The sequence below is a fragment of the Chiloscyllium plagiosum genome, chromosome 19 (genome assembly GCF_004010195.1).
Source record: "Chiloscyllium plagiosum isolate BGI_BamShark_2017 chromosome 19, ASM401019v2, whole genome shotgun sequence".
Taxonomy (NCBI): Eukaryota; Metazoa; Chordata; class Chondrichthyes; order Orectolobiformes; family Hemiscylliidae; genus Chiloscyllium; species Chiloscyllium plagiosum.
Genome location: NC_057728.1, coordinates 27075291 through 27098218, shown reverse-complemented (window position 1 = coordinate 27098218; position 22928 = coordinate 27075291). Strand labels below are relative to the sequence as shown.

Genomic DNA, 22928 nt, shown 5'->3' with positions numbered 1-22928 from the left:
TAAATAGGCAAAGTCTTTTCCCTGGGGTCGGGGAGTCCAGAACTAGAGGGCATAGGTTTAGGGTGAGAGGGGAAAGATATAAAAGAGACCTAAGGGGCAACTTTTTCACACAGAGGGTGGTACATGTATGGAATGAGCTGCCAGAGGATGTGGTGGAGGCTGGTACAATTGCAACATTTAAGAGGCATTTGGATGGGTATATGAATAGGAAGGGTTTGGAGGGATATGGGCCGGGTACTGGCAGGTGGGACTAGATTGGATTGGGATATCTGGTCGGCATAGACGGGTTGGACCGAAGGGTCTGTTTCCATGCTGTACATCTCTATGACTATGTTACAAATTAAATATCACTTTAAGCAATTAGACAATCATAAAATACACATTTTCATAAATAATATTAAAAAATTAAGTTGCTCAGGGATTTCCCAAAATTGTCACAGGTTTGCATTATCTCCATTAACACATTGCCATGTATTTGAACACACTGAACCATTAGTGAGATGACTGATTTTTACTAGTAATAAACAGGATGGGCTTCAAATAGGCAAATCACTGACTGAATAAATGTTGTTTATACCAATGTGCAAAGGGTTACTTAGCTCTCCTGCTGATTTTATGCTAAATGGGCAGTAGAACTGTATTAAATATTTGACATTATCAGCCACAAGACCAGTGAAAATAAATGTTTTTTCAACTTTGTAATATCACCGGATCAGCACTTGTGTTTTCCTCAAATTATCCATCAATGGAGTTCACAAGATCAGCCACAATGAATGGACTGTCCTAAATAAGATTGAGTAGACCATGGTCTGCCTTCTTTAGAGTTCAGGAAATCAGAGATAAAAAAATTTGACAAAGTACAATTAATAGAGGACTTGAGAGGGAAGATGACAGGATACTATTTCAATGAATGAAAAGTTGAGAGTGGATGCTGGTAGGGAGTCAATCTCGAAGCAAGTTACATGAGGTGAAATATCTTCACAGGTTTTTGAATCCTTGAAATATGTTATCCCAAAAGATTGCATATGCAAGATATACAAGAACATACCTAATATACTTTATACAGTATATACAAGATGGACATTGATCGAGTTTTGGGGATTCGGGGAAACCTAAGTATTTTTGTTTTGCCATGTATATTCAAACCAGTCACACGGTGTTTTCTTTAGATATATTGCTTTGTTTTATTGGTATGTTTGTCTTTGTTGCTATTAACATGCTTTTTATTGTTAAAACCAAACCTGCAGTCGGGACTGCTTATCTTAAGATAAGCAAGACTTAAGAAATTGAATTGAATTGAATTGAATTGAATTGAATTTATTGTCACGTGCACTGAGGCACAGTGCAAAGCTTTGTCTTGTGAGCAATACAGGCAGATCACATAGTTAAATAGCATAGATAAGTAAATAATAGATAAACAGCGGCAAAAGCCAAAACATAGGTACAGGCAAATGCTAAGAGTTTGAGAGTCCATTCAGTATTCTAACAACAGTAGGGTAGAAACTGTTTTGAAACTGACTGGTGTGTCTGTTCAGGCTTCTGTACCTTCTCCCCGATGGTAGAGGTTGCAGAAAAGTATTGCCAGGGTGGGATGGATCTTTGAGAATGCTGGCAGCCTTTCCTTGATAGCGGGCCTGGTAGATGGATTCTATCGATGGGAGGTTGGCCTTTGGTGATTGTCCAGGCTGAGTTCACCACTCTCTGTAACTGTCTCTGATCTTGAATGGTACAATTGCCATACCATGTAGTGATACATCCAGACAGAATGCTCTCGATGGCGCACCTACAAAAGTTGGCAAGGGTATTCGCCGTTATGCCAAGTTTCCTCAGCTGCCTAAGGAAGAAGAGAGGTAAAAACAAGAACTGCACATCCTGGAAACCAGAGTCTAGATTAGAGTGGTGCTGGAAAAGCACAGCAGGTCAGGCAGCATCCGAGGAGCAGGAAAAATCGATGTTTCGGGCAAAAGCCCTTCATCAGGAATAGAAGAGACATTGTTGGGCCTCTGTAACCAGTGCGTCCACATGAAGAGTCCAAGAAAGCTTGTTGTGGATGACCACGCCCATGAGCTTGACATTCTCCACTCGTTCCACCTCTATGCTGTTAATGTGTAGGGGAGCATGAGTAACATCCTGCACAAAGTCAATAATGAGTCTCTTGGCTTTGTCGGCATTGAGAGCTCGGTTGTTCTCAGTGCACCATTTTTCCAGGTCTTCCACCTCCCGTCTGTAGTCTGTTTCATTGCCATCTGAGATTCGACCAACTACGTGATTTAGCAGCAAACTTGCAAATGGCATTAGTCTAGTATTTGGTGACGCAGTCATGGGTATACAGTGAGTCGAGTAGGGGGTTGAGTACACGCCCCTGGGGGGCTCCAGTGTTGAGCGCTAGTGAGGATGAAATATTGTCCCCAGTCTTCACTGATTGTGGCCTGTGGATCAGGAAACTGAGGATTCAGTTACAGAGAGTAGGGCTTAGTCCGAGATCACTAAGTTTAGTGATCAGTCTTGAAGGGGTAGCAAAATATCTTCCATCAGGCCCAGGTTTCATTCTGGAATCTCACTAGTCCTTAAGTAATGTCAACTGGGCTCATAACATAGGAATGGTATATTGAAAAGTCTGTCAGAGAACCTGCAGCAAATGCCAAGGAGCACAGTGCAGCCCAATGCCAATTGGCACAGGGCTTTATGTAAACCTTAGGGTCCATTATTCCACCATGGAAGAAGTGGCAAACACCATCAGCACATCATGGGCCCAATTAGAATGGCCAACATAATAGTTCCCACTACAGCACAATAGTCATCCAACCAATGTCTGAATTCTGCTCTGGAAGCTCAGCCTATTGCCACACAAACTCACGCTGCTGTCATCATTTCTGTGGATGTGAGGGTGCACAAAGAGGATTGCAGGATATCACAACAGTTCAGCAATCTGCCCTCCAGCAGATTACTAGGATTACTTGAGATTCCAGACTCAGGGAAGAAGTAGTGGATCCATGGGGTGTGAATCCACTATCCTCTCTCAGAAAGACAGCATCCACCATGCCACCACTGCCCTAGTTGTTTCTTATTAACCATCCAGCCCAATCTGCACCCTCCAATGCCAAAATGACGCACTCTAAAGTCAAGCCTAATCAGTCCATAGTTGCTTAAGGTTATCATCCAAGGTGTCCCTTAATAAAACATGGAAGGCAAACACTAAGAGAAAGCACATGAAATTTCATATGAAATTTGGTAGGAATGTTAAATTTCAGGTGGCTTCAATTGATCCTCACATTGATAGAGGAAAGGTATAAAAAGGGACTTCAGTGAATGGGGATTTGGGGTGCTGACTAGTGGTACCACACTTACATAAGTTCTTAATGGAGAGCCAAAGCCAAGAACAGCTGCTAAGATGGTCTCCTACCTTCTTCCTGCTCTTCAGTTGTGGTTGCTTGCCCCCTACTTAGTTGCAAGGGCTGCCCCTCATGCAAACAAACATGCAACAAACGATGACAAACCTTAATAGCTGCTCTGAAGGGCTCCTCCAGATGGGTGCAGGTGATGGCAGTATCATTTTAACATTGCAATGCTCTGCTGGATCATTTTTTATGTTGCAGTATGGCATTCACTGTAGATGCATATTGTGCATTCACGTATGGGTTGTGTACCATAAGGACCCTGGATAGTCCTTGTTACTGTGGCCTTATAGTTCTGGTTGGTATGCACCCCAACACAAATGTCCCAGCAATCAATGGCACCTTGCACTGCAGCAAAGCCTGTGTCATGTGAGAATGGGGGAGCGCACGAGAAATTCAGCCCCATTACTCCCAGTCCCATCACAAATGTAAACTTTACATTAAATCATCAGGCTGTCCGATTCAACCTCAGTGTCTAATTCAGCTTAAAGAAAATGCACACCAGGTTTCTTCCCATTGTCAAGAAAATACCTTTATTGTAATCAAGCTGTTATTAATCAATGACAAAATGAAACATGAATTATTAACACATAATCCTATATCTTAAACCTTGCACCATGTCTAAAATTAGGAGAAAGTGAGGACTGCAAATGCTGGAGATCAGAGCTGAAAAATGTGTTGCTGGAAAAGCGCAGCAGGTCAGGCAGCTTCCAAGGAGCAGGAGAATCGACATTTCGGGCATAAGCCCTTCTTCAGGCTCATGCCCGAAATGTCGATTCTCCTGCTCCTTGGATGCTGCCTGACCTGCTACGCTTTTCCAGCAACACATTTTTCAACCATGTCTAAAATTCCCATGCATACACAAGCACAGGCAAAGAGACAAATTTTGTGGTGAGCAAGGGAAATAAAAAAGTCAGAGAATATCAGTCTGGATCACTGATATTAATATCATACTTTCTTTTGGTTTCTTTTGATTCCGACTCCTTGCTGAAGTTTGTTGAGACGCTGTCTGTCTTTCATTCACTGTTTGAGAAAACCTTTTCCCTTTCCCTTACTAAAGGGAATTTGCTGAAGAAGCAGCTTAAAGAGAAGAGAAAGGTGAGGGAAAATAGCTCACCACTAATGCCTTCTTTATAAACTTCTCCACACCGAAATTGGGAGGGGGGTTTGGGAAGTGATACATGGAGAAAGAGAGATGGCTACTTGGAGAGGGAACACTGTACAGGGGTGTATGTGCAACTCACAATGTGTTCCAGTAAATATTGTTAGAACTGCAAACACCTTCTTACAGCTTCTTTGGCTTAAGCAACTTCCTATTTTTAGTCGCACTGTCTAAAACAAAGTTATCTTTACATCTGTAATACTAGTGAAGCCATGTGTTCACTCTGCCTTCTAGTCTCCGGTGAGGAAGAATGAAGTGTTAATCACTCTCAGCGTAGACCACCTCAGTAACTTCCCTCAAACCACAGTGACTGGAAAATGCAAAATAGTGTGAATATTTCCAACTCCGGTCTGGAGGGAGCCAGATGTAGAGACATTCATTGCCATCATCACAGACATGAATAGCAAGGCCCTTCCCCTCCTTTAAAGTTAAGGTTCTGGTGACAGCCATTGGCAGATTTCCTTCTTGAACCCCCCAATGTATGTCCTAGTGGTCCTTGCTGATCATGATATGGGAGGACTGCTCTCTGAACAGATATTCTCTTCTGTTGAGGACATTTCCCTATACTCTACCACCACCCTCCTCCCTACCTTCCTCATCCTTCTAGTTCCGCATGATCTTTGCTTATTATCCCAATCAATGTTTGTGGTGGAAGGTGTGCCATTTTTATATATTTTAGTATAATTTATTTTTCACTATGGGTTTTTGACTAAATTAGTGGCAAATGGGTTTTATGTAAGTCTGAATGAGTTCAATGATTAACTGGTAAGCATTTCTGTAGTCATGGTGATTGTGAAACAGTGAGAGAAAGACCTCCTAGAGAGTAATGTTTTTCTTTGTTTGCCTTGGGAGAATTTTGAGTGAAAAATGTAAACAGTTATGCATTGGATATTCAAGGACTGATTATTTTCTTCTTTTGATTAGGAGAAACATCAATAGCTTGAGGAATAAAAAAGCTTTTTTTTTTAGCTTCAATGTGGGCACTTCTCCATGCCTCCTAGCTGAAGTTGGATGTGTAAACAGGAGAAAATAGTTTAGAATTGTTGAAAATGGGTTATCTCAGTGTAAGAAACAAAACAATAGTTCTAGACTAGAAATGTTTGTTTAAAACCCTGAAGGGGTTATTTAAAGCTAAGAAGGTTAAAGGTCAGTTGTATGTTCCAGAAGAGGCTGTCCTATTCTCAAGACTGGGATTGAAACTACAGTTAAATTAAGCAATGATCAGGGTGCTAGAAAAAATAATTCTCTTTGGTGGGACTACAGTAAAGGAATGCCTTTGGAATTAGTGTGATGGGAAAACATTTTTACCATGTGTTTCAAAATCCTTAAATTTGTCTTATGCAAATAGTTTGGTTTATTCTATTGTATCTTCATTTCTTTTGTGTAATGCATTTAAGATTTATTGTTAAACTCAATTCTGTAGCAGTGTATTTATATTTCAGTAAAAGACCACTTGATTAATAGCAAAAACAAGCAACTGACAAGCCAGATTTCAGTCTGGGATCTGATTTGTCCAGTAATAACATCAGTTGAGATCATAACTGCTTACACTCTAATCCAAGAAGGAGGACTTCAGGTCCAGCCATGTCTAGGAGTAACAGGTTTATGCTGAACATTTAAAGTCTGCAAAACCCTCTGCACCTTCTATGTAACTTTTATAACTTCAAACAACTCCAGAAAGCACCAAAGGTAGAATAGGGGAACAGTGGGACAAACACACATTCAACTCTGCAAATTTAAGGGAGAACTGTGGCTCACTAGCTGGAGTACTGAATTCCAAAATGGGCCAGCAAATTAGGTAATGCCTGTAGACGGATAAACTGAGCTACCTGATCCACATACTCATGGTCCATGTTCACTGTGCACATGCAAATATTTTCACTAATATTAGACTGAGTGTGAATGCGAGAGCGAGTGCATGAGCAAGAGTATATGAGCGTGTGTGAGAAAGAGAGTGAGTGTGCAGGAGAGAGAGAGCAAGCACGGGAGAGCGAGCAAGCACAGGAGAGAGAGTAAGCACGGGAGAGAGAGCCAGTGAGCAAGACAGCAAGCGAGCGCAGGAGAGAGAACATGTGGGTGTGCACATGTGCACTGCAAACACCATCCTGGATCATCACTTGAAGCATCGGAAAACTGGCATTAATGAGTTCAATTTCTCACCCCATAAACTCAATGTTCATAGTATCCAGGCGATTCAGGACAGAGTAGGGACTCTCACTTTTTATTCAGATTAGGATTTGAGCTCAGATCTACAAGTTGAAGGTAGAGTGCATCACCCAGTACTTCAGCAAACATAGTTAGCAATAAAATATCTCAATGATAATATACAGATCTCAAACAACTAGCCCATACAATGGGAGATCCTACCCCAAATTATCACATTGCACCTCATTAAATAACATGAAGGCCATTGATCTGGGTGTGTAGGTCCCCAGGTCCCTAAAAGTGGCAACAAAGGTGGCCAAGGTGATTAACAAGGTATATGGCATGCTCGCCTTCAATTTGCTGAGGATGGAATAAAAGAGTTGGAAAGCCATTTTGCAGCTATATAAAACCCTTGTTAGGCCGCATTTGAAGTATTGGGTGCAGTTTTGGTCACCACACTACCAGATGAACATAGAAGCTTTGGATAGAGTGCACAGAAAGTTCACCATGTCTTGAGGACACTGGCTAGGAGGAAAAGTTAAAAGATTAGGATTGCTTTCACTGGAAAGAGGGTGGCTGAAAAGAGACATGATAGAAGTCTATAAAATTATGAGAGGCATATTATGAGAGGTGGATAGTCGGAGGGTTTTTCCCAGGGTTGAAGTTTCAATTACAAGGGGACACAGGTTCAAGGTGCAAGGGGAAAATTTAAGGGAGATGCGTGAGTGAAGTATTTCACACAGAGTGGTAGGAACCTGGAATGCACTGACAGAAGAAGTGGTGGAAGTAGGCCCATTGGCGACATTTAAGAGGCATCTGGATAGTTACATGAAGAGGGAGGGAAGAGAGGGATTCAGACTGAATAAGGGCAAAAGGTTTTTTTTAAGATTATATAGGATATGATGATCAGCACAGGCCTGGAGAGTCAAATGGCCTGTTCTCGTGTTGTACTTCTCTTTTGTCCTTTTGATCTATACAAGAGGAACAGAAAAAGAAAGGACAAAAGGGAGGAGAGGGATATACCTGCTCCCAGTTTGCCAATGAACAGTATTAATAGAGGCTGAAGAATAGGTTGTTTGATTGCCCTTCACAACCAACACATAATTCAGGTTGAGACTTTTTTTAAATCTATGGATAAAGATACAACACAAAATTTAAAAACATTTCATACCATGAGCAACCCAAAAATCATTTTCTTCCCAATCCAATTTATTCTACTTAACTCAAAAATTCTCCAGAATTTATATAACTGTCGTCATTACAAGAGCTTGTTTGTAATCTTTAAATGGGTTGCTTTCTTTGGCTTGGTGTCAGCTTAAAATAATACAGGCTGTACTTTTCCAAAGGCAATCACTCAACCCTTAAGCAGTTCCCGCAGTCTGATCCAGCCCAAGTTCACAAACTCTTCAAAGCCCATCCTATGCTGTGAGTAACCCTGGCTTTCTCTCATCCATCAAAATGCTGCTTCCCAGATATACATGGGCAGTGCAACTTCCACTACTGTCTCTCAGAACACTCCACTGCCTTCAATTCCAAAAGAAAGTAACTGCATTAGGACATTTCCATACAAGTGAAGTTTTTAAAACCCTGTCCTTTAATGCTTCTTTTCTGGGATTCTCTGGCCAAAAATCCAAGCAATAACTCATCCAAATTGTAGGGATCTTCTGGAAGGCAACCTAATTGGCCACTGAATGGTTTCTCTCTCATTCTTTCGGAAGTGTATGGTTGCTATTTGGTATCATTCTATAATGACCAAATGAATTACTGATCATCTCAGTGCACCTTCCATAACTTCAGAATGCCCTGAAGCACTTTTGAACTGATGAACTCCTTTTGTTTGTAAACATAATCTGATAAGTAAATGAATGATCAGGAAACTGTTTTCAGGACATCTGGGAGGGATTAAATCGGTCTAGACACAGGTGATTCCCCTGATCATCTTCAACTTGTAGCAGAAAATCTTTTATGCCCTTTTGAGAATGTACACAGACATTGTCTTAATGATTCATTTGAAAGAAAAACAATTTCATCAACAATCCAGCATTTTCTTAGTATTGCGCCAAGGTTATCTACTCATCTATCTGGATTGGGACTTGATCTTGTGATGTTTGACTCAGAGGCAAGAATAGTTCCACTGAGCCTAAACACTGAAATTTTCTTGAAGAGTTTCACTTCAGTATTATATGTAGCTCACCGTATTAAGATTTTTTTGATATATGCAACAGAAATAACAAATAATGTTTAAATTCATTGCTAAAAACTGAATGATCATTATCATGTTCAGTTGTGGAAGGTATCAGGTATTTTGTTGCACTACCAATTATATTACAGATGCAAATTTCACAACTTTGAACTCGGGGACAGTACATACCCTGGTCCTTCAAGCAATTCAAACATGTATCATTTTGACATCTGTAGTGAGTCAGAATGGTGTCTCTTGTCCGTAACTTCTCATGTTGCCTAATGCTTCTCCCAAACTCTGACAGTTCAGGACTGTAATTGAGAAAGCATGTCACCATGTCTGATGTTACTGAAATGTTCAGTCTCATAAAAATGTCGCTCTTCCACTTAATTGGTCTGTATCAATTGGAGTTTACTAGAAATAACAAGTGACCCTATTGAAAAATATTAAGATCCTAAAGAAATCTGATAGGTTGGGCGCCGAGTGGATATTTGTTTTTGTGGGGGAGACTAAAACTAGAGGAAATAATCGAAGAATCAAAAGCTTTCCTTTATGATTTATAGGAGGAGAACTTTTACCCACTTTGGGAGGCTGGGGCACTGAACCTATTCAAGCCAGAGCCACACGGATGTTAGTCAAGGCCCTAAAACTTGCAAATGATGCATACTGATCTGAATTATCTTATATACTTCAAGATAAAGCTCTAGTATGACCAGCATGTTCAATTATGTGTTACTGTTTTGTAACTGTTTTTTATTCCCTCTACAGGTTATGGAAGTAATTAGGTGAGTAGAGCTAATATCACAATCAGATCATGCATCATCTGAATGAACAGTGCCTCAAAGAGCTGAATATCCCACTTCTGCTCTGAGAAAGGTTCTGAGAAAAGTCTCATCTGCCTGGGACCAATTGAAATCCAGCTCCCTGAAGGCTATTCATTCATTCCACTTGCTGAAAACATTTTTCCAGCTACATCTTTAGTACCAGCTAATTCCATTCATCTGCTTTTCTATCTCTTGACCTTACACATTAATACATTTTTTCTTCCAAGCTTTGGCACCCTTTGCAAATCTTTCTCACACTCTGCCAACTTGTGTTCACAACACTTTCCTAAAAAACTGTTCCTGGTCAGCTCTTTCATCACCTTCAGAGGCCTCCTCATTCCTTACCTTTCCTCACACATTTTGGTCACCTTCATGGGATCATTTCCATGATACCCGGGCTGTGCCAAGTGTTTCTGGGAATGACGTGTTGAGATGGGGAAGAAATCAGATGTCACACTCACTATCGGGGAGCAACTACAGTTAAGGCAGCGAGTTTTGATAAGATTTGGTAAAAAATTCAATTGTCCTCACTGCAAGAATCACTCCACAAAACTTGCCATGACTCGTACTTAGTCAAAAAAAAACCCATAGCCCAGCATTTCAAAATGCAGTCATTATCCAAGTGCTAGCAATATCAATAAGCTAGATCAGTTCCCAGATCGGATCATATCTGTATGTTACTAGAGCATACACAGTCTGAAAGAAAACAACAACATTAACAAAGGGATTTTCTTGACTTCGGGGCATCAAAATTACTTTAAGGCCAATGAAGTATCTTTGAAGTTTCGTCATGGCTGCAGTGTAACCAGTCTGAAAATGCTTTTAATCTTTCTGCCACATAATTACTTAGGGAATTACAATGAAATAGAAAGACAGAAATGAATTGTGTAATCCTATTGTTACACAGAGTATTCGGTCAGAGGAAGATGAGAAATTTAATGTTTTAGGGCAAGTTAGTAATTTGATTGAAATTTCCTGGTGAACAGCCAGACTATTGACTGACAGGAGTCAGAAACTGTGGGAGTTGGTGAGAGGCCAGAAGTTTGACCAATCATGGAGAAGTTTTAGTTGGACCTGAGGGAACGTTCTTGATCCCGCTGGTCCACAGGCAGTGCTATAAAGGTGCTTAACTTGTAAATCCCTCGCCCATCTCAAAGTCAGAAAAGCCAGCAATATGCAGTTAAAAATAGAAGTCTCATTAAAAATACAGAGGCAAGCAGCTTCCTTAAAAATTTTCAGCAATCAACCCAGCTGCTGGGAGTCGATCAGTCACTCATCCTTCATCCCACCTCTCACCAAACATTGGAAGTGACTGGGAACAAGCTGGCTTAGATTCAGGTGTGGGAGAAAGTGAGGACTGCAGATGCTGGAGATCAGAGCTGAAAATCTGTTGTCGGAAAAGCGCAGCAGGTCAGGCAGCATCCAAAGAGCAGGAGAATCGATGTTTCGGGCATGAGCCCTTCTTCAGGAAGGGCTCATGCCCGAAATGTCGATTCTCCTGCTCCTTGGATGCTGCCTGACCTGCTGCGCTTTTCCAGCAACACATTTTTAGATTCAGGTGTTTAAATTTTAACTTTGTGCTCAAATCTAAAGTCTCATATTTGAGGATTAAAATCTCTCCCAGATAAGTTTTACATGATCTGGGATGACCCTTGAATTAACTGGTCATATAGCTCCAATTATTCAAAGCAAATTGTGATGTTCTTTAACATGAACTGGTGTGCAACAGCATTTTCCTTCAAACTCCAGGCTCCAAGGTGACAATATAGCAGCCTTCTTTCTAAGAGCCTTTTATAGGAAATGTGCCTTTAAACAGGGAAGGTTGCTTGTAGCACACACTTGGTTCTGTGAGTTAATCAGCCCCTTGCAGTGTGAAAGGCTGCTGATCACACGGTTGAGAGAGGAGTGTAGATGGGATCTGCTCAAGGCCATACTGCAATCATACAAAAGTGATCAGTACACCTATTTAATTTCTTCCCAATTCCTTTTGGACAGATCATGAATAATCTCAGAATCACAGAATTGTTACAGTGCAGAAGGAGGCTGGATGCATCACCTCTCTGACCTACTGCTATTCTGCTGTCTTTTCCCCATAACCCTGAATGCCACTTCAATGTAAATCATCGACCAATGCCCACCTGAATGTCTAAATTAACTTGCCTCCAGGGAGTGCATTTCAGAGTCTACTTCTTGTGTGAAAAAGATTTTTCCCCTCCATCACTTTGTTGCTTTTACAAATTAGCCTCTCATTCTCAGTCATTTTACAAACGGAATAGATTCTGCCTGCCTCCTTTGTCCAGACACTTCATACACAGAAAACTTCGATCAGATCTCCTCATAGCCTTTTCTTCTACTTGACACCTGTCATGGGAACACTTTTACTTCTTTATCTTAATTTCCTAACTTTTTTAATACACCGAGCTCAGGACTTGTTTGCATTTTGTGGAATATATCTCAACTGTGTTCAAACAATATCATATTTGAAGGTAGCCCATTGTTCAGCTACAAATTATCCCACTATCCGTGGTTTCCAGTCTGTCTAGCTCAGCTCTGATCTTACCCCATTGAAGTCAGCTCCCCTCCAATTCACTATTCTTTCTCTGGGTTGTTCTTTGTCCTTTTCCACTATCATCCTAAACCTTCCAATGCAATAATCACTTTCCCTGAAACTTTCTGTCTGACCATTTGAGCTATCCAATTTCTAGACCAGAGAGTAAAACGATTGCAAGACCCTGCAATCTAAGTTACAACTGGATAATCTTTAGAATCAAAGCTCAAGAGATTTTCCTTTATTTTCAGCACAGCTCTTTGGATTGTCTTTCCTAGAGGAGTTTGGAGACAAAAAGAAAATCAGAACGTGCTCAGAGATATTTTGTAAAGGAATCCATATAAATTTCCCGCATTTACATGAAGCATGAAGAGAATCCATCTCTGGTGCTCTGTTACCCACTGAGCAGAACTATTCCCTAGTCCATTGTACCTCACTGCATTGTGTTGTCCCTCAGAATACTACACCTCGCTGTATACAGTCTTTGCACTGAAGCATACTGTGTTTCTGCAACTCAATCTGCAGAGTCCTTTCCTCGGGTATCGGGTCCTTTACATTTCACTTTAACTCACTGTGGACGGTTCTTTTCAGCGTACTGTAACTGACTGTGCCAAATTTGTCTCCACAGTTCTGTAACTCATTGTACAGAATCCTTCCTCAGTACACAACAACTCACAGCGTGGTGCACTATAATAGTATTGGCCAGTATGCTGGATGCAATCAAACTAAATTTGAACCATTGAACCTAATGCATTCTTTATGACAAAGTGAATGTGGGTCAACATCTGTCCATTTCATGATGTTAACTAAAAATCAACTTACTGTTGTATGTTTCTGTGTTTGTTTTCAGTTCCATGATCCTTCTCTGGGCTTAACGTTTTGCTTTCACTACATTTTATTGTTTCACAGTCCTTGGTAATGTTATCTACAGCATGACAAATATGCAATTTAATATTTAAATTATTTTGCTTTTTCACACCTGTTAAGTCACTGTAGAAGCCATGGGCAGAAACAGAATAGATACTGAGGAATAGAAAGAAAGAAAGAAAGACAGACTAAGATCAAAGCACAATCAGCCTGAAAGCTATTTAGGATTTTAAAAGAATTTTGAGAGATAGAAAAGCAGTGGGGTGAAGGGAGAAGGTTTTGAAGAAAAGGAGCAGAGTGTTTGATGTAACAGAAATAAACTGGTATTGCAGGTGTGACACATACACAACAAGGGTGGACACTAATACTCTGCTTTTACAGCCACAACAGACATTTCACTATTTTCCTCAGCCTTGTATTTGGAGCTTTCAGACATGCACTTGTTTCAAACCTGTCTCAATCATCCATCCGAAATGTGTCTACCCAACTGTCTGAATCAGCAAACCACGTCTGTACATTTTTCAATAAAGTATTTTCTTTTTAAAACCACATTACTCTTTCACATCAGGATGGTTATTTATGGTCCTGAAAAGCCACAACACCAACAAAACACATTGGGTATTTTTTTGTTATGTAATAAAGGTCTAGACAACATACAATATTACCATTTACAAATAAGTGCTGTGGTTTAACACAATTCATGTTAAAAAATTCCATGTTTCTAACTAAAACATTTGAAAATAATGACAACAGTTTCCAGAATACATCTAACAGTTAGCCAACTAAGTCAATCATTATCGCTTGCATCAATTAAGTGCAATGGGAATTGCTTGGATTGAGAAAAGCTTGAGAAAGGATGGGATTTCACTACCCCTACCCCCACCCCGCCCCCTCCCATCCCCACTAAAAGTAAAAATAAATCATCAGAACACGTGCAGATATTGTTATTTTAGTAGGTTTGTTATTATAGCCCCTTATGCTTTAATTTGACCAATCAAGGAAACAACACTCAAAATAATGTAGAACAATCCATTCAGTCCTTTAAACGATTTCATGGTCTTCAATAAGAAGCTGTGCGATGGCGTCAATTAGTGGTTGTTAATAGGAAATAAATGGGGAAACAAAACATGGTGATTTGGTGGCGGGAAAGCCGTTCAGTTGTGTTTAAGAGAACTTCTCGATATGAAAGAAAAAGCAAGGGATTTTCTGGCACAGTGGCAGTGTCCCAACCTCTCAGCCAGTCCCGGCTGCTCCAGGGATGTGTCAGAGCATCTCTCAAAAAGTTGATTAGAAAATAGATATGTTTTTAAAAATAAATCAAATAGAGAATAGTTAAAAACAAAACAAAAAAAAAGTGATTTGATGGTGGGAAGGTTGTTTGGTTTACGTGTGATAACACTTCCAGATAAGAAAAAATTAGCAGATGCAGGAGGTGCTGTGGGTAGTGTCCCTACTTCTGAGCTAGAAGGTCTGGGTTTGAGTCAGACGTGCTGCAGAGATGTGTAATAACATCCCTGAACATGCAGATTAGAAAATAAAATTAGCTGACCCAGGAAGGGCTCTTGTGATGTAATGGTAGTGTCCCTGCCTCTGGTCCATGAGCTGCTCCTGAGGTGTGTAATAGCATCTCTGAGCAGGTCAATTAGAAAAATATTATAAAGCAGACTAGGGATGTGTCTGCAGAACTATCTGTCCTGGACTTGGTCTTGCTTATGTTAGTGTTCAACAATAAACGATGCTTCTTATCAGTCAGGCTTTCCGAGTTATTATAATCAGTAAAAGTGCACAGCTCTGTTATCACAATCCTCTCCAAACCAAAAAAAAGTTTCAGTGCCCTACCTGACAACTTTAGTTCCATTCCGGATCAGCTGCATGTCAACCATACATCCTCCATTCACGTACGCGGCCAGATTCAACTCGGAGAACTCTGCCTGTGTTGATAATTGCAGGAGAAAGCAATGAGTTTTGTTGCACCATTAATACCACATGCACAGAACTAATATCGAGGCCACTGCAAAACAGAATTTGAAAACAACAAGTTAACTGTTAAGTAAGGAAACAGTAAGACCTTGCTTGTAGACCAATGAACTGGGTGCTGCTAAGATGATTCATTAGGTTCTATTTCATTCTGTTCCTTTCAGGTATAATTGTGCCAGATAAACATGGTCACTCATTTGAAAAAGTTAAATTCAGGATTTTATGTGCTCCATTGAGAGCGCGTAAAACTGAAAATTGAATCTGCAACCTCCTTCAGTATATGAGCTTTTGATCCCAATGAGACAAGACGATAAGGTGAAATAAAATGCAACAGAAGGCGAGATACCACAAATCACTGTGCTGCATCTTCACAGCCAATGGCAGAGCATCAAAGCAGCTAACCCTGGACATGTGCGAACATGTGGGACAAATATAAATATAAGGAGGGGAAAAAAATGGTGTGCTAGCTCTATCACCCCATTAGCCACTGGCAGTAAACAGCACAATACTGTCCACTGGCTGCTTAATTCTCGCATAAACATTCCAAAAAATCTCTCTCAGTTGGTAAGAATGACCACAAATGTTTGATTTTCCACATTCTTGGAATTTCAAATGAATTAGCTTTACTGCATGGAGTATAAAAAGGGTGCGTCACATCGTTAATTTATGTAACTCAGGACAAGCGACCAGTTCAATGACCTGTTCCCAAAGGTACTTTGTGTGCCAAACACAAACATCATTAAAATTTATATCCAAAACTACAGAATGATCTATCGCAGAGCAGAAACTGGGATTCAACATGATGAATGTGACAACTGTTTAAAAACCAGCAACAGGTTTGTATGTTTTTTCCACAGAGTGGAGCCCCCCTCACCATTCTCTCCCAAATCGACAAAACTTATTGTTCTCAACCTTTTGTTGATCCTGGGCTACAGATGACTTCAGGGTACATCACTAGATAAATTTCTCAAAATCAATATAAAGAAACAGGACAGATGAGGTGTTGATGAGTAATATGTTTATATTTGTTTGGTTGACACCAGGAATGGGAGAAAACCAAATTATTTCAAAACTTTCCACATGTTGGGTTAGATCTGTTATATTATGATTCTCTCCATACAGAAATAACTTGGTTGTCATCATATCCTTTCATTAATCACAGTTTCAGGTCCTTGAAGAGAACATGCCTCCAAATTGTCTTATGTGACATTTGGCATCTGTGGGAAACTGGCTTCCTATAATACATAAAACCATATTGGTACATTTTTAGAAATACATATAAGTAACAATACAGAAATAAGCTATTTGCACTGACTAATCTATACTGCGACAATCCCTACTGCAGAACCTGAAATCGAAAAGAATCCCACAAGTAAAGAAATTACAAACAAGATACCACTTTTTGTAACCTCTAATTTAACAGTTACCAGAACCAACAAAAATTACATATTAATTAACAGGCAATGATATTTTTTTTAAAAAGCTTAATTTTAAATTAACAAATCAATATAAGGATAAATAATTTGAAACCATAAACCTCCATTATGCTCGCAACATAACTGTGGCATCATGTGCAATCTACAAGATACAGAAATTCACCAAGGCATCTTAGATAGCACCTTCCAAGCCTACGAGCTTTACCATCAAGATGGACAAGGGTAGCAGATACTTGGGATCACCACCACCTGCAAGCTCTGTCCAAGTCACTCGCCATCCTGGTTTGGGGGTCAAAATCCTGGAACTCCCTTCCGAACATCATTAGGAATGTAACTGCACCAAATAAATGCAATGTTGGGGAAGACTTCTCACCACCAACTTCTCAAGGGCAACCAGGAATCAGCAATAAATCCTGGCCAAGTCAGGAGTGCACGTATCCCATGAGTGAAGAAACAAAAATGGACACTGGGATAGCTTTTCTGGACAAAGATTTTACAATTTGCTTGGTCCAGTTAATATTATCAAAATAATCATTGATGATTGCTGATGAGCTAACAAGCTTTTGCATACTGGAAATGTAATGATTGTGATAAGGTCAGCAATAAATAGGAGTTCCCTGATTGGATCAGATTAACAGCCCCAATCAGGGAGCTCTGGCTGACTGATAAAAACAGGAGCATCCGAGGTTTTGGTATTCTGAGAGCTGGTTCTGAAGAGCCAGTACTAGAGTTAAGGACTTTTCATGAAAAGGTGACATGGTGATGGGATACTGGCCTCTTAGGAGTTTATTTTCAGGCAGTTATGCATTGGAATCCAAAATACTGCGGATGCTGAAAATTTGAAACAAACACAGAATGCTGGAGAAATTCAGTAGGTCTGGCAGCATCTGTGGAGAGAAAAACAAAGTTAACGTTCTGAGTCTAGTATGACTTCCTCAGAACACTGTTCTTCAGGAAATCTCTCCACAACCTCCGAATTCAACAATTTCAGTGAAATGTGGGCGGCATGGTGGCACAGTGGTTAGCACTGCTGCCTCACAGCGCCTGAGACCCGGGTTCAATTCCCGCCTCAGGCGACTGACTGTGTGGAGTTTGCACGTTGTGGAGAGAAAAACAAAGTTAACATTCTGAGTCTAGTATGACTTCCTCAGAACACTGTTCTTCAGGAAGTCTCTCCACAACCTCCGAATTCAACAATTTCCTCTGCTCTCCTTTAAAAGAGAATCTGAACCACTCTGTTCAGTTTTTTTTTAAACGCCTGACTTCCAATTTCCTTCGTGACTATATGTTTTTATAAAATCTGAACCACTCTGTTCAGATTTTTTTTAAACTCCTGACTTCCAATTTCCTTCGTGACTATATGTTTTTATAAAATCCAAGGTGGTTAGATGGAATTAAGGTACAGCTCACCTATGATAAAATTAAATAGCGGAGTAAGCCTAAGGGGCTGGATGATCTTCCCGAGGTCAGAGGCTCCTTTCCCACTCAATCAGGCAACATGCTCAATTCCCATGCCCCCGACAGTGCACCTAGGATTCTGAACTCACTGTTGAGCTAATCATGTCAGTGAAATGCCATCCTCACATGCAATGACATAGTGAACGGGGACTGTGCAGCCAAGAATTGGCTGACAATAGAACATCACTGCAAACGTGGTCAGGGAAAATAAACAAAAGGCTTGTGGAGACATTTAGTTAGTTATTTTAAACATATGTTTCTAACCAGCATCATTATACCACATCAAAACATCTGACATTGGAGAGAATTGATAGGTTGTAAACGGAAAACCGTAGATACTCAGAGGCACAAAATGATTTGCCAAAATCAGGCCTGGGTTGGTCGTCTGAATTCTTTTATATATTTAGTCTCAACCTCCTCTCTACAGAGTATTGCAACAGGGCAGAAGAATGTCACGCGAAACAGTTAGATTCCAAAAACCTCCTCAAGACTGCTGATAAAATTAATGTCTGGCCTTTTCAGTTCAGGACACCATACAGAGTGTACGCCCACCAAAATTCATTAAGTGAGTCAGATGTCCTACATGACCAAAGATACGTCTTCAATTTCACTTCATTTAAGACTCAAACCTTCCTAACTATTAAATACCAACTTGGGAGTTAGTGTAAATAATTTCCTCCTTCATAACAACTTGTCTGTTCCAATGTTTCATGGTAACATGAAACTAATCATTCTTGTATAAGGCATTCTGTGCAGAATAGTATTGGTGAGACATATCAAGGCGTGAAAGGTCATTTGTCACCTCACTCCCTTCCCATCCACCCCCTCCCCACCCCAACCACCCACCCCTGCACTAGTTGCTTCTTCTTTCACCCTCCTTTCTGGACGGTGACTGGATTTCATTCAGTGTCCATTGGCAATTCTCTGTCCAATCTCAACAAAGCATCAATGACTCCTAGGCATGAGCGGTCCGTTCATCGTATAACTGCCAAGTCACACTTTCCAGTAGCTGATTATTCCTGTCACTCTCTCAAGGCTCTTAAGGCCTATCATAGCAACCTTCCCGATTTGGCGAGGATCAATTAACATTTCCCTTTGTATCTCTGTATGGATCAGTATTATATGGGTTTGCACATGATCTACGCAAGGAAATTTCATGTGCATCCCCACAATCCCCAATTACATTTTTCTCAGCTCACTTCTTGAAGGAGTTGTCTTTTTTCCTCAGTGCTGACTACTCTAACTGATGTAGCCAATTTTTATCTGTGAATCTAGACAGTGACAGTCAACAAACTGAGTAACAGTCTTTAGAATCGTCACTGATTATGTTCTTATCCATCTTCTACATTTTCAGCAGGATCACTGATAACAGTCAGGAGCAATGAGAGCATTGTAATTACATTAATGGTTCTGCTCTAGTATTCCACCACTTTCTTTGTTTGACTGCAGTTAAATTGCACCGAATTGGACATTGGTTAGGCCACTGTTGGAATATTGTGTGCAATTCTGGTCTCCTTCCTATCAGAACGATGTTGTGAAACTTGAAAGGGTTCAGAAAAGACTTACAAGGATGTTGCCAAGGTTGGAGGGTTTGAGCTATAGAGAGAGGCTGAACAGGCTGGGGCTGTTTTCTCTGGAGCATTGGAGGCTGAGGGGTGACCTCATAGAGGTTTATAAAATCATGAGGGGCATGGATAGGATAAATAGACAAAGTCTTTTCCCTGGGGTGGGGAAGTCCAGAACTAGAGGGCATAGGTTTAGGGTGAGATGGGAAAGATATAAAAGAGACCTAAAGAGGAACTTTTTTCACTCAGAGAGTTGTACGTGTATGGAATGAGCTGCCAGAGGAAGTGGTGGAGGCTCGTACAATTGCAACATTTAAAAGGTACCTGGATGGATATATGAATAGGAAGGGTATGGAGGGGTATGGGCCAGATGCTGGCAGGTGGGACGAGAATGGGTTTGGATATCTGGTCAGCGTGGACGAGTTGGACCGAAGGGTCTGTTTCCATGCTGTACATCTCTATGACTTTATGAAGTAATTTTGTACCTATGAATCTTAGACCTGCAAAAAGGCAATTTCTGAAGAATTTAATAATTAGAAAAATTAAAAGCATGTTTTGCAATTTGTTTTTGAAGACTGGTTCCATGATCAGAGGCTGTTGCTGCAGTGTCCTCCCCAAAAAGGCACTGCAACTCTACCTTTAAACCTGTTTTACTGTCCTGTCCTGTCCTGAGAAGGGACGAATGTGATCAGAAATGCAACTAACATGTGAAGGCATCGAATCTAACGCTCAAAAGGGCATGGAGCTTACTGTAACTCTGCTTTGGGTCTGGTCCAAGCTGACTAGAATTATACTGAAGTCTTACTTATGGTGTTGCAATCATATGTTTAAAGTTACATTTTCACTCCTTACTATCCAATTAAAAATTTTCCTTCCCCTTCCTTGGATGACCCAGTAATTAGTCAGAATTGCAATTCCTTCTCAAGAGAAAGCAGTTTTCTATTTAAATGCTAACAAAAATCTAACTGAGACAGTGATCTCTACCATTATTAAACCTAATAGGAGAGGCTGGAAAGTTTATACAATTACTGTACAATACAAGTGCGTGTAATGCTCTGAGATACACTATGTGGGCTTAACCATGCAGAGCACTGAGAATCATGTATGGACTGCTTGCATTTATGACAAGCTACAGGGTCATGTCAGACCATGCAATTGAAGCCTACTTAATTCACATTGCTTTATTTATGAAGAGTTTAGCAGATTAAATGGGAATGTGGCTGTTGGAGTGAGAGAAAGAAAGAAGAGAAGGAAAGCAAGTTAAAAAGAAAGGGAAAAAAGGATGGATAAAAGGAAAAAGTCTCTAATCACAAAATGGTCATGTTATGACTAGGTGAAGAGATGTGGATCAGCGCTTCTCTTTTTTTAAACACGCTTGGTTGGCTACACAAAGATTTTCAATTTAAGCACAGAGCTATCACAGCTCAATTTAAACAAAGCTCACTGGTTCAAAGTTAAGGAGCCAATTAAAAAGGTTTCTTCTGTGAAAGCACTAAGAATTTTAAAATTGACTAACCCTGAGAAAAATATAAGCCGTGACATCAAACACTCACAAACAGATTTTAAAGCTTCGAAAAGGAGGGGTACACAAAGGAATATTATGAATAGGTGGTTTAAAATGTCCTTTTAATCCTGTTGATGTTAGGTTTTAACCAGGAACCACAGCTGTTGATTGATGACTTCTCTCCTACTCAGTCCTGAAATGTATAAATACCCATGAGTTCTTAATGTCCGTATGCCTTTTTTTCCCCAATTTGTTTTACCACTAGGCACTGTTTCCAAAAGGCCTGCAAACTTGGGAGCAAGAGACCGTCTTCCAGATCTATTGTTATAAATCCATATGCTCTGTCCATAAGATGGCTGAAATATAGTTCATTTGTGTCTTCACAAGTCGGGCTTAGTTTGTTTTTCCCCATGACCAATAATCTGGAAGTGGCTTTCATTCCAATGTGTGAAACTTCCAAAACCATGTAAATCAAGAGGAGATATAGATCTGAGTGACTGATTTCAGCCATTCTGATGACATGTTAGTTTTCGTTCAGACTGAATCTTGTTTACTGATTGTCTCAATGCTTGGCTCAACCTGGTCAGGTGATCACTACTGTTGTCGTCGGTCAGTGACTTTCTATATTTAAACCATTTCTCAATCCACAATAGGTCCCATGTATTAAAATGAGATAATGGAATTAAAAATGTTGTAATAAGTTTTTACTATTATCAATACAATTGGATCCAATAAAATCACATTTTAGATTACCTAGTGATGCATGAGAACCTCAACACAAAAACTGAAATATTGTTTTTTGAATGTTTTTCCACTTAATGCATTATATCCTGACCAACAGCTTCAAAGAATCTGTTACGGTACACGTTAGACGTATAGCAAAGATTCTAAAATGTGCCAGGATCCGGAGGTCAGAAGAAAATACCTTTAATTCTCTCCAAATTTTCCACTGTCAAGAGATATAGTTATCTGAACAGGACTAGCAATTTATGTTGAAAACTGCCTCCTACGTGGAACTGGATGAAGACTACCTTGAGATTGCCTAAGATAGACCACTTACAACCAGCAGGGCGTGCGAATCTTTACTCGAGTCTTAGCACATTCATGGTGATGTCCACTAGATTGTTTTCCTACTAAAATCCCAGTTTTTGTATTCCAGCAAACAAGGAGATTGAGGAAAAGGAATTGATATGCTAATTCATTTTCTAGATGAAATTAATGTGAACACACAGACAATAATTTAAAAAAATTACTGCTCAACACAATGCAGTTAATGCAAAACAACAGCAACATCAATTTCATACTGTTTATAATAAGCCATTGTATTCTGCCAAATAATTCCAGAAAATAATCAAGACAGTGGCTTTTATATCCATATTTTTACAAAATATTATGAACAAGGTTTCAGCTAGCAACAGACGCAAAGACCAAAGGCTGTGTGTTCAGTTTGTCCCACAGAATGTCTGGCATTAAAGCATAGCTCCTAGTTATTGTTTCGGAAACATACTGATTTGTAAATGGGTCACCTGCTCGTCTCTCCCTTTCTGCTCTACTCTTGAAATACAACACAAAAGGTGACTCCAAATAACAAAAATACCCAGGAACAGCACAGCCCAAATTAATGACAAGCATCCAGACAAAAGAGCTTACAGTGCTAGCAATTCTTCAATGTAGCAAACCTATTTAATCAAAAGACACTCCAAAGAACAAAAGCATTGAGTGTTTTTCTGGAAACTGTGCTTGGGAAGCTACTTAAACTTGCAAAAGAAAGAAACTCTTAGAGTTGAGACAAACAGTCATAAGTGAAGAAAATGCTCATTAATCTCTATAATTACTACAAAGGGTTCCATTTGCCTATTTACAAT

General features: G+C 40.0%; 1 protein-coding gene across 1 annotated transcript in view; it reads right to left on the bottom strand.

Moving 5' to 3' along the window:
• The window catches only part of LOC122559429 (synapsin-3-like), a 265554-nt gene that overhangs the window by 161154 nt on the left and 81472 nt on the right, over positions 1-22928 (bottom strand). Inside the window, exon 4 of the mRNA XM_043708876.1 lies at positions 14963-15054. Within this exon, the coding sequence (XP_043564811.1) occupies positions 14963-15054 (92 nt within the window). The remainder of the gene's footprint in view (positions 1-14962; positions 15055-22928) is intronic.